Source organism: Pseudorasbora parva, chromosome 1 (genome assembly GCF_024679245.1).
Source record: "Pseudorasbora parva isolate DD20220531a chromosome 1, ASM2467924v1, whole genome shotgun sequence".
In the NCBI taxonomy this organism is placed as follows: domain Eukaryota; kingdom Metazoa; phylum Chordata; class Actinopteri; order Cypriniformes; family Gobionidae; genus Pseudorasbora; species Pseudorasbora parva.
Genome location: NC_090172.1, coordinates 70229931 through 70242343, shown reverse-complemented (window position 1 = coordinate 70242343; position 12413 = coordinate 70229931). Strand labels below are relative to the sequence as shown.

Here is a 12413-nt window from a genome sequence, read left to right as displayed (position 1 = left end):
ACTCTTCAGGAGATTCTACAGGTTCTGGACAATCTATAATTTTAATCAGACTCTGATCACCTGCTCCTGGATTGGTCAGTAAAGGTTGACTGGACTCTTCAGGAGATTCTACAGGTTCTGGACAATCTATAATTGTTATCGGACTTTTATTACCTACTCCTGAATTGGTCAGTAAAGGTTGACTGGACTCTTCAGGAGATTCTACAGGTTCTGGACGATCTATAATTGTTATCGGACTTTTATTACCTACTCCTGGATTGGTCAGTAAAGGTTGACTGGACTCTTCAGGAGATTCTACAGGTTTTGGACAATCTATAATTTTAATCGTACTCAGATCACCTACTCCTGGATTAAAGAGCGGAGCGACTGACCCAGTGAATCTGGAGCTCATGGTCAGCAGATGTTTCCTCTCTTTGACATTGTAAAATGACAGCTGACCGTCATCATAATCTAACAGAACTCCCAGTCGTTCAGGTCTCGGCGTCAGTGGGAGTTTAACTGGTGGATCAGTGTTGGTGTGAAAGCCTTTAGGACCGTCTGAACACAAGAACCAGTAACCGTTTGATGGAGTTAAAGTAGATCTGTCTCTTGAACGATAGTTTCCATGTTTCATCACACCAATCATCCAGTGCTCTTTAGGAGGAAGAGGAGGAACTGCCAGCTCTTCTTTAGGAGGGTTAGGTGGACATACCAGCTCTACCTCCCAATAGTGACGTCCAGATGTGAATGTTTAAACTCCAGATGCACATAATTCATATGGAAATCCCTCTCCAGTGGGAATATATCCTGTTCTGTCCCTCAAGAGTTTACAGTCTTTAGAGATCGTCAGATCTGGATGTGAACGCTCACGGTCAATAGTGATCTGAACTGAGAGTAGAAATACATAAATCATCCAGTATTAATCCTCATGTGTGTGCAATATTTCCACATATGTGCATATATGACTGAAGATGATAAACTGCATTTATAACTGAGAGGATCATACCTGCATGTTTCCTCAGTTCTTCTATATTTGGGTCTCCCACAACTAAAATGACAAACAATTGGAGACTTTAGAGAAAGAAATCTACAGCTGTAACTGAGAACATCCGAAGTTATCATCAATATATAACAGGAATTATTAGTTTGAACAACTTTAATGCATTGTTAATTCCCCATAATGAAGTTATATTTGAGAAAAACACTGTCATGATTTTGTTGCTTCCACTGAAGCAGAAGATGCTCTTTATGCTGATATTATTTATTAAAGATGTTATAAAAATATAAAAATCCCCAATGTGACTGTGTGAATTAATATGGTATATGATGTTCTGGATTATCAATAATAAGAAAATAAAAGTGATCAGTGTTTGCTGAGGCTGTGAATTATTCAGTCATAAACTAGCCTGACGTGGTCATACTCAGCTTTTGTCAGAATATGAGTCTGATTACGCTAGTTGTCAAATGTCAACAGAGCTCAACTGCTCTGTTTTGCTAAGTTCACGCTTTTTTTTCCACCGGTTGTTTTCCATGTCCGCTTGTTGAAGCGACTATTATGTGATATATAGACCCATGAGTGCGAATTTTAGCAGCAACATTGCCAAAATAACACACATTTTACCCCCAAACACCTTTTTTTCCCCGGAGAATCTCCCGAGAAGCTATTGTTTAGGGCTTAGTTGTTTAGGGCGGGTTTTGTTGTAAAAACTTGGCAACCCTGTCTGCACGCGCACTGGAATAAACGATCTTTGCTGGTGTTGTAAAAAAATTAAAGAATGTAATGATACACACAGAGTACCCAACATGGTCATCATTTCAGAGAGAAATTGTGATGGTGAATGCATACAAACAAGCTCTCCGTTTAGGATTCAAATAAATATAATCCAAGCCCCTTTGATGACGTGATGATAACGTTACGGTTGATCATCTGTCAGTCATCGTCTAAAGCCCGCCCTGATGATCTCATTGGTCAGAACAGTTTCTGTTCAGGGATAATCACTCCTCTATGGAGCGAGGCCGGACCGAACTGCCCGACCTAAAAATGTTGTGGGCGGGGCTAAGTTCGGCTGGCATCCAGGCTAGTCATAAACTGAATGAGTTCTCATGAGTTGGTGGTTCTCGTTAAGCTGAGGACTCTGTGAGTAACCAGAATATTTGACCTTATGAAGTTATAATGTTTTAGAATATCAGGAGAGCTCATTCCTGTTCCTGGAGATTTCACAGGTCAGAGTTCAGCTCCAGCTCCATACACACACCGTACAGACACCATACACACACCATACACACATGATCCAGTGTTCATGAAGGAGGATTAGATCTGGGCTGCGTTTCCCAAACAGCCACTTAAAGCTTGGAACATATTCTGCAAGAACAAAGAAATTTGTTCGTTTTCTCAGTGTGGAACAAGAACAAAGTTCGTTCCGACCAGTACATTTCATACTTCACGAGAAAAGCAGGTGCCGATCATCTGCGTTTCTCCGCATTAACCACGCCCACTTTAAATATCTGACCAATCGCACAATAGTTCTCGGACACCCACAAGAAAAAAGTTCAGCTCAGGCGACGTGTCAAGAACAAGCTGCGAGAACTCCCAAACCAGGGCTGAGAACAACATGACGACATTCTCGCAGCCCTGGGTGAACTTTTTTCTCTGTTCTTGCGGAGTATGTTGCAGCCTTAACTCACTGCTGAACTCTCACAGTACGTTGCATCGTTGAAGAAATCAACAAGCTAGTCACGACTGTTTCCCAAAACCGTTTTGTCACAAATCTGTTCAACCACGTTGGTTAATGATGTCACACAGGTGGTGAAGTAACAACTGCTTTTAATGAATTATTTTGAGATTTAATTAATGCTAGATTTTTTGCTATAAATGGACATGGCACCTGAGGACAAATTTTTATTTTTATACTAATTCTTCCAGATTAAAATTGGCTCGTTCTTACGCAGTAGAGCATGTTTGCAAAAAAAGGTTCTTTAATATCTCTTGACAAACTTACAAGATAAGTTTGATAACAACGTTGTTGATACGTTGTTGATAACAACGGAACTTGCGACCATAGTTGGCAAACAATGCTTTTGGGAAACACAGCCCAGGGCTGAACTTCTGACCAAGATGAGCAGATCTTCAGGAGCAGCGCTGATATTTTATCTGTTTGTTTTTGTCTTTAATCAGTCTGAGTGTGGAGCGAAGCGGGAGAGAAAGGAGGACACACTGTCAGTTTCCCAGATTAAAGTTATAGTTTGGACTGTATTCACATTACGTTCTGGTAAAGGTTTCTGCTATGAAGTGCACATGAGCGTTTATGGAATGTTTAGTGGATTGCTTCAGATATTAATATTAACCGTTAATCTTCTTCAGATACCTTCTTCTGTTGGTCTCTTCGGAGATGTATTGTTCAAAAAAAAAGAGAACGTTTCATTTTGAAGATTTAAATATTAATTGTTTCCACAAATACTTCAGAATTAACATTTAGCTGTTAAGCTGCTTCATGTGTGTTTTGGCTAATATGTGCAGTTTTATTACCTTCTTTAGCTGTTTTCTTCCCTGAAAGAAAGATAAACAAATATCAACATATAAACATAAATGCCTGCATATAAGCCTTCTGAAGACTAAGCAGACTGTACCTGTTAGTTTGTGTCTGTATTTGTAGAGGATCAGCCCAACCAAACCCAGAAGAGCACAAAGGAGAAGAATGATGAAGAAAAGAGCCTTCCATGGGTCTGATGAGTCTGAGGAAGAGAAACACCTTCAACATATATCAATCAAATACAGTGATTAGGCAGAACAATAGCTGGAGTGCCCATGATCACCACCAGAGGGCGTCTCCTTCAGTCTCCTGTGCTATCTCATCATCAACTACATTACCCATAACCCATTGCCTGACTAATCATGATCTGATTACTTCCACCTGTGTGTTATTGTCTCATTTACTCTTGCCTATTCAAGCCCTGTGTTTCCACTCTCACTTGGCGAAGTTAGATTTCAATTAAATATGCATCTGGTGTGCACTTTGGCCATGTTCACGCAGTACCAGAATATGGTTGTCAGTCCTGTATTCCAGGTTATGTTCTGTGTGTGTGAACGGGACATTTGCGGTTGTAAATCCCAAAAACTGTCTAGCCTTTGTTCGGTTAACTACAAATGTTCTGAGATGTGCTCTGACCTGAAGAGATGATGGCTTGTATGTTTAATCTTCCTTCTCTAAACTCTCCAGTCTTGAGAGCCATTGAGCAGGAGACCAGTTGAGCGTCCGAGCGAGAGACGGCCGTCCAGCTGTGGACAGAGAACATCTCATCTGCTCCACGACTGCCAGATGTTCCTCCAGGACGGAGAACCTTTCGCTCATCTGACATCCAGGGGATGTTCGGCTCTGGGTACCAGCCGCTGGATCTACAGCTGATGTTCATACGGCCATCATCCAGAGGCTGTGGAAACAGGACAGGAGCGGATCCTACAGCTGGAGCAGAAGAGACAGATGCTCTACAATCACTGCAGGTATATTTTTAATTTATTTGGGTAAATGCATCTCTAGTGCTAGAAACGTGGCTTTGAAATGAAAGATTCATTATCTTTACAACAGAACTGAATCAACAATGAACATGTTCCTGTTGTCACTGTAAAGCTACTTTGAAATAATCTGTTTAATATAAAGCAGTAGACAAATTAAAGCTGCAAGCAGCGATGACGGGCCCAAACCGGTGGCATCAGCTTAACTGTGCACGGCAGGCAATATGCGTTTAAACAAGGGAATATTTTTTTAAAATTCCTTGAATATGCCACATTTACCGCAGCAGTGGGTGCCACTATCACCACAATCCACACCCATGATGTAATTTAAATATAGATAACTTTTTTTAAAATGCTGTAGGATATAATAGGTCACTTTCAAATATGTGTAAAGTTATCTTTTGCAACTCAAAATCCTATTAGTCCAGAAGGCCAGTATTTAATTCAAGGTATTTGTATAGGTTTTTTATTTATTTATTTGTTTACTTATTTTTCACACTAAAGTGATTATTTGTGATAGCCAGTGCCGTTTCTAGGCATAGGCAAACTAGGCGGTCGCCTAGGGCGCCAACAGCTGGGGGGCGCCAGTGAGCCCCCACCCCAACAAGATTTTTTTGTTATTTCATATATATAATATTATTAATATTTCGTACTTTTGCTATTTTAAGGCATTATGATTAGTTGCGATTATTGGAGTGAAGTCGCCATGGTGATAGTGGCGCTGCTGTAATGAAATGAGATCATGTAGAGGGCGGCAGGGAACGTCATCATCCGTGGCGTTGTAACGCTTGTGTCCGAGTGAAAAATGCAGAGAGCTCACTTAATGTAACTGGAGTGGATGCAAACATGGAGGCGATTAACATCAAACAGATCGCACTTTATTCCCCTCTGAACTCTCATCACAAACTCCCTTTCCGTCCACAGCATTACTTAATGAAACAAAATAACTGACTGTTAGCAACAGAAAACAGAAAATAATCCCCTCACATGGGAGTTCAAGACTCAGATTTTGCGCACATACACAAAATGCAGACTTCATTTGCAGGGAGCGCGGGCAACTCTTAAAGGGGCCACACTATATTTCTACTCGTTACAGCGTGCTTTAGTTTGATCATCATGAAAAGGTCAAAGCCATCAGGGGCTCAGTATCGTACAAAGAAAAAAGAGGAAATATAAAAAAGCGAAATATACAGGTATGTTAGGCTACTTATTGATTACTTGTTCTCTACTAAGCTGGTCGTTCTATCATAACTTTGAGCAAAGCATTACACTGAGTATTAGTACTGGACGGACCACACGCCATGCTCATTTATTACAGCTGCAGAACATTATAGCAGTTCATTTGAAAACAAAAAACATTACACAGTTCTGCTTCATGCGTTTTGTTCATGGCTGACATGCGGCGTTGCTATGGCTTGATTGTGGCCTAAATCTGACAAACGGGAGTGGACCGCCCAAGTGCCATCATTCCACGCGGGTAGTGGGCCAGATGAAAGTGTCAAATGTGGGCCGGATCTGGGCCAGAGCAATTTTGCTATCTGGGCCAGATGTGGGCCAGTTCTGCTTCATGCGTTTTGTTCATGGCTGACATGCGGCGTTGCTATGGCTTGATTGCGGCCTAAATCTGGCAAACGGGAGCGGACCGCCCAAGTGCCATCATTCCACGCGGGTAGTGGGCCAGATGAAAGTGTCTATTGTGGGCCGGATCTGGGCCAGAGCAATTTTGCTATCTGGGCCAGATGTGGGCCAGTTCTGCTTCATGCGTTTTGTTCATGGCTGACATGCGGCGTTGCTATGGCTTGATTGCGGCCTAAATCTGGCAAACGGGAGCGGACCGCCCAAGTGCCATCATTCCACGCGGGTAGTGGGCCAGATGAAAGTGTCAAGTGTGGGCCGGATCTGGGCCAGAGCAATTTTGCTATCTGGGCCAGATGTGGGCCAGTTCTGCTTCATGCGTTTTGTTCATGGCTGACATGCGGCGTTGCTATGGCTTGATTGCGGCCTAAATCTGGCAAACGGGAGCGGACCGCCCAAGTGCCATCATTCCACGCGGGTAGTGGGCCAGATGAAAGTGTCAAGTGTGGGCCGGATCTGGGCCAGAGCAATTTTGCTATCTGGGCAGAGATAGCTGTTTAAATTGATCAAGTAGGCTAATACTGTCATAACCATATGCGTCACTAGGCCCTTTTTTATGAACTTATGCCTCAGCATGCCTCACCATGTGTGCAACATGTGAATCTTGCCTAGGGTGCCAGAAAGGCTAGAAACGGCCCTGGTGATAGCCAATGATATGAAAGGGTTAAATTATCACCATTAAGAGAGAAAGTGACAGACACACACACACAGAGAGAGAGAGAGAGAGAGAGAGAGAGAGAGAGAGAGAGAGAGAGAGAGAGAGAGAGAATATTACATTTATTGGACCCACTTTATATTAGGTGGCCCTAACTACTATGTACTAACATTGTAATTAATCATTTGATACAAGGCAGTTATTGTGTACATACATGTTTTTACATTGTACTTATATATTTTTTAAATACCTGCATGTAATTACATCTGTAATTAATTTCTGTAGTTAGGGGCCAAGCACCGAAGGTGCGGAGGCACCTATTGAAATCGTTAGTGTTCCTATTATTATTCTGCTTCTTCTTCTTCTTCTTCCGCCATAGGAGTCTCTGGCAGCCCATAGAACCGTATGGTAAAAAGTTGTGAAATTTGGCACACTCATAGAGGCCAGTCTGAGCTGTCACTATAGCAAATTTGGTGCCTCTAACTCAATCCCTCTAGCGCCACCACCTGTCCAAAGTTTCACTCATATTTATGCTTATAACTTTTGACCCCTAAGGGCTAGAAACAAAATTCTTTTTTCATCGGATTCCTTGGCTCAAGCCGATTCGATTTCACCCTATGATGTCATTTTCCGGTATGCAAATTTTCCCGCCATTTTGAATTTTCTGAAAAACCTACTTTTTCGAACTCCTCCTAGGCCGTTGCTCCGATTTTCACGAAAATTGAAACAGATCATCTTCAGAGCATGTTAACAAAAAGTTATGGAATTCAAGTTGATTCGTCCAATCGTTTTCAATAAACGCACAAACAAATTTTACGTGGAGGTTGCAAAAACACACTAAAGGCTATATCTCCGCAACGCTTTATCGTATTCAAACCAACCTTGGTACATGTCATCACAAGCATGACTTGAAGCAACATGCAGCGTTTCGGCGCAGCGCCACCTACCTGTCCGGAGATACGAAAAATGCCTATTTTGGCTTATAACTTCTGAACCGTTTATCCAAAAATCATAAAATTGGTCTCATTAGATTCAGGGCGTCATGCCGAGTCGACTGATATCCAATTTTACCATGTCGGCCATTTTGGATGTCGGCCATTTTGAATTATGTGCAAAAATGCTGTATTTTATGAACGCATGAACAGATTGTTATGAAACTTGGTATGGGTCATCACCACGATGCCCTGAAGTAGCCTGACAAGTTTCGAAACAGCGCCACCTAGTGGAGAATTTTTTTTTTCAAACGCTTATAACTTTGGGTGTGGTTGACATATTTTGATGGGAGTGTGTTTTTTGGTCTCCTGAATCCTTGCCGACTCCAACGATACCAGACTTGCCAGGTTTCGGCATATGGTTTGCGCAGAGTTGTAATTTAGTGCTTAAAAAACATTTGCTGATATCTTCGAAACCGCTAGTCCGATCGAGACGAAACCAGCCTCAGAAGTTCGGAAACATAGGTCGATAGCTATACGCTAATGCCCAAATCTCAAAATATTGATAGTAAGGGGTAGTAAAATCCAATCAAAGTCAGGTGTCAGTCCTTTTTTACGTGTTTTTTCATATAAATGTCTATAACTCCAAAACAAAATGAAATATTTTCACCAAACTTGACACACATATGTATGGGCTCACTACGAGGACACATAAAAAAATTGGTGGGATTGTGCCTCTTGGTGGCGCTATAATAAAACAAAACATGAATTTCCCATTGACTTCAATGCAGTATTACGGTTTAAAATGCTAATGCTATAATTTAAGAATGCACTAGTGTATCATTACAAAACTCGGTATGTGTCTTCCGCTCTATGTCCCGAAGATATTCAAAAAGTTTCGGGGCAGCGCCACCTTGTGGTCAAAAGTTGTAATAAAATGTACAAAAATGCTAATAACTTTTGATTAAATTAGCCTATTGTAATGAGACTGGTCATAATACATTCATTGGCTCATGCCGAGAAGATAGATACCAATTTTGCCATATTTTGCAAACATATCTGTGCTCCATCTTGTTATTTGTTAAAAATCTACTTTTTCAAACTCATCCTAGACCGTTTGTCCGATTTTCACCAAAATTGATCCGTATCATCTTCAGACCATGCTGACAAATACTTATGGATTTCGGATTGATAGACAAAACAGTTTTCATATACCACTGCAACAGAGTTGAGCCATGATGCAAAAATTACTCTTGAGGCTGTATCTCTGCAATGCTTTGACATATTGACACCAAACTTTGCATGTGTCATTGTCATCTCAATCTGACTAAACCACATCAGTTTCGTAACAGTGACACCTATTGGTCGAAAGTGATAAACCATTAAACCATTATTATTGACTGTATTTAAAATTTGACTGCTATTTTGCCTAAAATCAACTTAATAGGTCCTTAATGGCTCATTGTTGCAGTTGGCTTGAGACTTCCAGCCATGCTGGCATGTCTTGTCTTCTTCTTTGCGCTTGGCCCCGATAATGGCTGCTTGCAGCTATATTTATTATTCTGCTTCTTCTTCTTCTTCTTCTTCTTCTTCTTCTTCCGCCATAGGAGTCTCTGGCAGCCCATAGAACCGTATGGTAAAAAGTTGTGAAATTTGGCACACTCATAGAAGCCAGTCTGAGCTGTCACTATAGCAAATTTGGTGCCTCTAACTCAATCCCTCTAGCGCCACCACCTGTCCAAAGTTTCACTCATATTTATGCTTATAACTTTTGACCCCTAAGGGCTAGAAACAAAATTCTTTTTTCATCGGATTCCTTGGCTCAAGCCGATTCGATTTCACCCTATGATGTCATTTTCCGGTATGCAAATTTTCCCGCCATTTTGAATTTTCTGAAAAACCTACTTTTTCGAACTCCTCCTAGGCCGTTGCGCCGATTTTCACGAAAATTGAAACAGATCATCTTCAGAGCATGTTGACAAAAAGTTATGGAATTCAAGTTGATTCGTCCAATCGTTTTCAATAAACGCACAAACAAATTTTACGTGGAGGTTGCAAAAACACACTAAAGGCTATATCTCCGCAACGCTTTATCGTATTCAAACCAACCTTGGTACATGTCATCACAAGCATGACTTGAAGCAACATGCAGCGTTTCGGCGCAGCGCCACCTACCTGTCCGGAGATACGAAAAATGCCTATTTTGGCTTATAACTTCTGAACCGTTTATCCAAAAATCATAAAATTGGTCTCATTAGATTCAGGGCGTCATGCCGAGTCGACTGATATCCAATTTTACCATGTCGGCCATTTTGGATGTCGGCCATTTTGAATTATGTGCAAAAATGCTGTATTTTATGAACGCATGAACAGATTGTTATGAAACTTGGTATGGGTCATCACCACGATGCCCTGAAGTAGCCTGACAAGTTTCGAAACAGCGCCACCTAGTGGAGAATTTTTTTTTTCAAACGCTTATAACTTTGGGTGTGGTTGACATATTTTGATGGGAGTGTGTTTTTTGGTCTCCTGAATCCTTGCCGACTCCAACGATACCAGACTTGCCAGGTTTCGGCATATGGTTTGCGCAGAGTTGTAATTTAGTGCTTAAAAAACATTTGCTGATATCTTCGAAACCGCTAGTCCGATCGAGACGAAACCAGCCTCAGAAGTTCGGAAACATAGGTCGATAGCTATACGCTAATGCCCAAATCTCAAAATATTGATAGTAAGGGGTAGTAAAATCCAATCAAAGTCAGGTGTCAGTCCTTTTTTACGTGTTTTTTCATATAAATGTCTATAACTCCAAAACAAAATGAAATATTTTCACCAAACTTGACACACATATGTATGGGCTCACTACGAGGACACATAAAAAAATTGGTGGGATTGTGCCTCTTGGTGGCGCTATAATAAAACAAAACATGAAATTCCCATTGACTTCAATGCAGTATTACGGTTTAAAATGCTAATGCTATAATTTAAGAATGCACTAGTGTATCATTACAAAACTCGGTATGTGTCTTCCGCTCTATGTCCCGAAGATATTCAAAAAGTTTCGGGGCAGCGCCACCTTGTGGTCAAAAGTTGTAATAAAATGTACAAAAATGCTAATAACTTTTGATTAAATTAGCCTATTGTAATGAGACTGGTCATAATACATTCATTGGCTCATGCCGAGAAGATAGATACCAATTTTGCCATATTTTGCAAACATATCTGTGCTCCATCTTGTTATTTGTTAAAAATCTACTTTTTCAAACTCATCCTAGACCGTTTGTCCGATTTTCACCAAAATTGATCCGTATCATCTTCAGACCATGCTGACAAATACTTATGGATTTCGGATTGATAGACAAAACAGTTTTCATATACCACTGCAACAGAGTTGAGCCATGATGCAAAAATTACTCTTGAGGCTGTATCTCTGCAATGCTTTGACATATTGACACCAAACTTTGCATGTGTCATTGTCATCTCAATCTGACTAAACCACATCAGTTTCGTAACAGTGACACCTATTGGTCGAAAGTGATAAACCATTAAACCATTATTATTGACTGTATTTAAAATTTGACTGCTATTTTGCCTAAAATCAACTTAATAGGTCCTTAATGGCTCATTGTTGCAGTTGGCTTGAGACTTCCAGCCATGCTGGCATGTCTTGTCTTCTTCTTTGCGCTTGGCCCCGATAATGGCTGCTTGCAGCTATATTTACATTTGTAATTACACTGTTGGCACTTCCCTTACACCTAACTCTAAACCCACACCTGTCCCTAACTCTACCCATATCTCACCTCAATATCAGCAAAGGTGTTTTGCAATACAATTTGAACACAGTAAGTACATTGTGCTTATTTTTTGATGTAAGTACATAGTACTTAAGGCCACCTAATATAAAGTGGGGACCATTTATTTTCAATTAATCTAAGTCAAATTACCGAACATACAATCTTAATTTAAATCAAAAAATGATTTTGTAAGAGATGAGACCATTTCTGTTAAATTTTTTGTCCTTATTTATTCCCTCGCCATGGCAACGCAGTTTGAGATATCCTATGATTGTTCGCAGTATAGCATCTTCAGTGTCCGTTTCATGTTGACTGAGGTTGGTGTTTATTCTATGCTTCTCCTAAGAGTAGTTTATAAAAACTCAGAGCCTGATTTAAAAAAAAAAAATCCAAATTCAAACCAAAATATTTGACTTCCTGTTGGTCGGAGCTAATGACAGTAAATTAGAAAGTTGTCCAGCTCAAAGAGAACAAGATGTATACAGACTTCGGTTACTGTAGATAAAACACCCCCCACCCCCATTTTTGACAAAAGATGGTGCTAGTTTTGTCAAAAGATGGCGATACTGAGGTCCTCCAACTTGTCCATTTTTAAGTCTTTGCCCATATTTACTGGACAGCATGTCTGATGTGTGTATTGAGTTTCATGTAATTGGAAGCATTGTAATATGATTGCTTAGCACAGATTGATGAAAATAAATTAGGAGCAGTATTGTTAGGTTTTATTTTACAATTACTGTACATAAATTTAAGTTATCTGTTTAAAGGTGTCATGAACTGGCTTTTTAATTTTTTTATACTGTTATCTTGGGTCAACTAATGATGTTTGTGTAATTTTTACTTTCAAAAACATCATATCTAATAATAAGTAATAGACTATTTTCTACACTGGTTTGAGGCTCTCTCTAAAA

At 40.3% G+C, this 12413-nt stretch overlaps 1 protein-coding gene across 1 annotated transcript in view; it reads right to left on the bottom strand.

The window, feature by feature from the left end:
* The window catches only part of LOC137081471 (butyrophilin subfamily 1 member A1-like), a 63040-nt gene continuing 50627 nt past the window's right edge, over positions 1-12413 (bottom strand). Inside the window, exons 4-8 of the mRNA XM_067447652.1 lie at positions 4146-4439; positions 3607-3711; positions 3506-3526; positions 986-1027; positions 1-867 (exon numbers count right to left, since the gene is read on the bottom strand). Coding sequence (XP_067303753.1) covers positions 731-867; positions 986-1027; positions 3506-3526; positions 3607-3711; positions 4146-4439 — 599 coding nt within the window. The 3' untranslated portion in view covers positions 1-730. The remainder of the gene's footprint in view (positions 868-985; positions 1028-3505; positions 3527-3606; positions 3712-4145; positions 4440-12413) is intronic.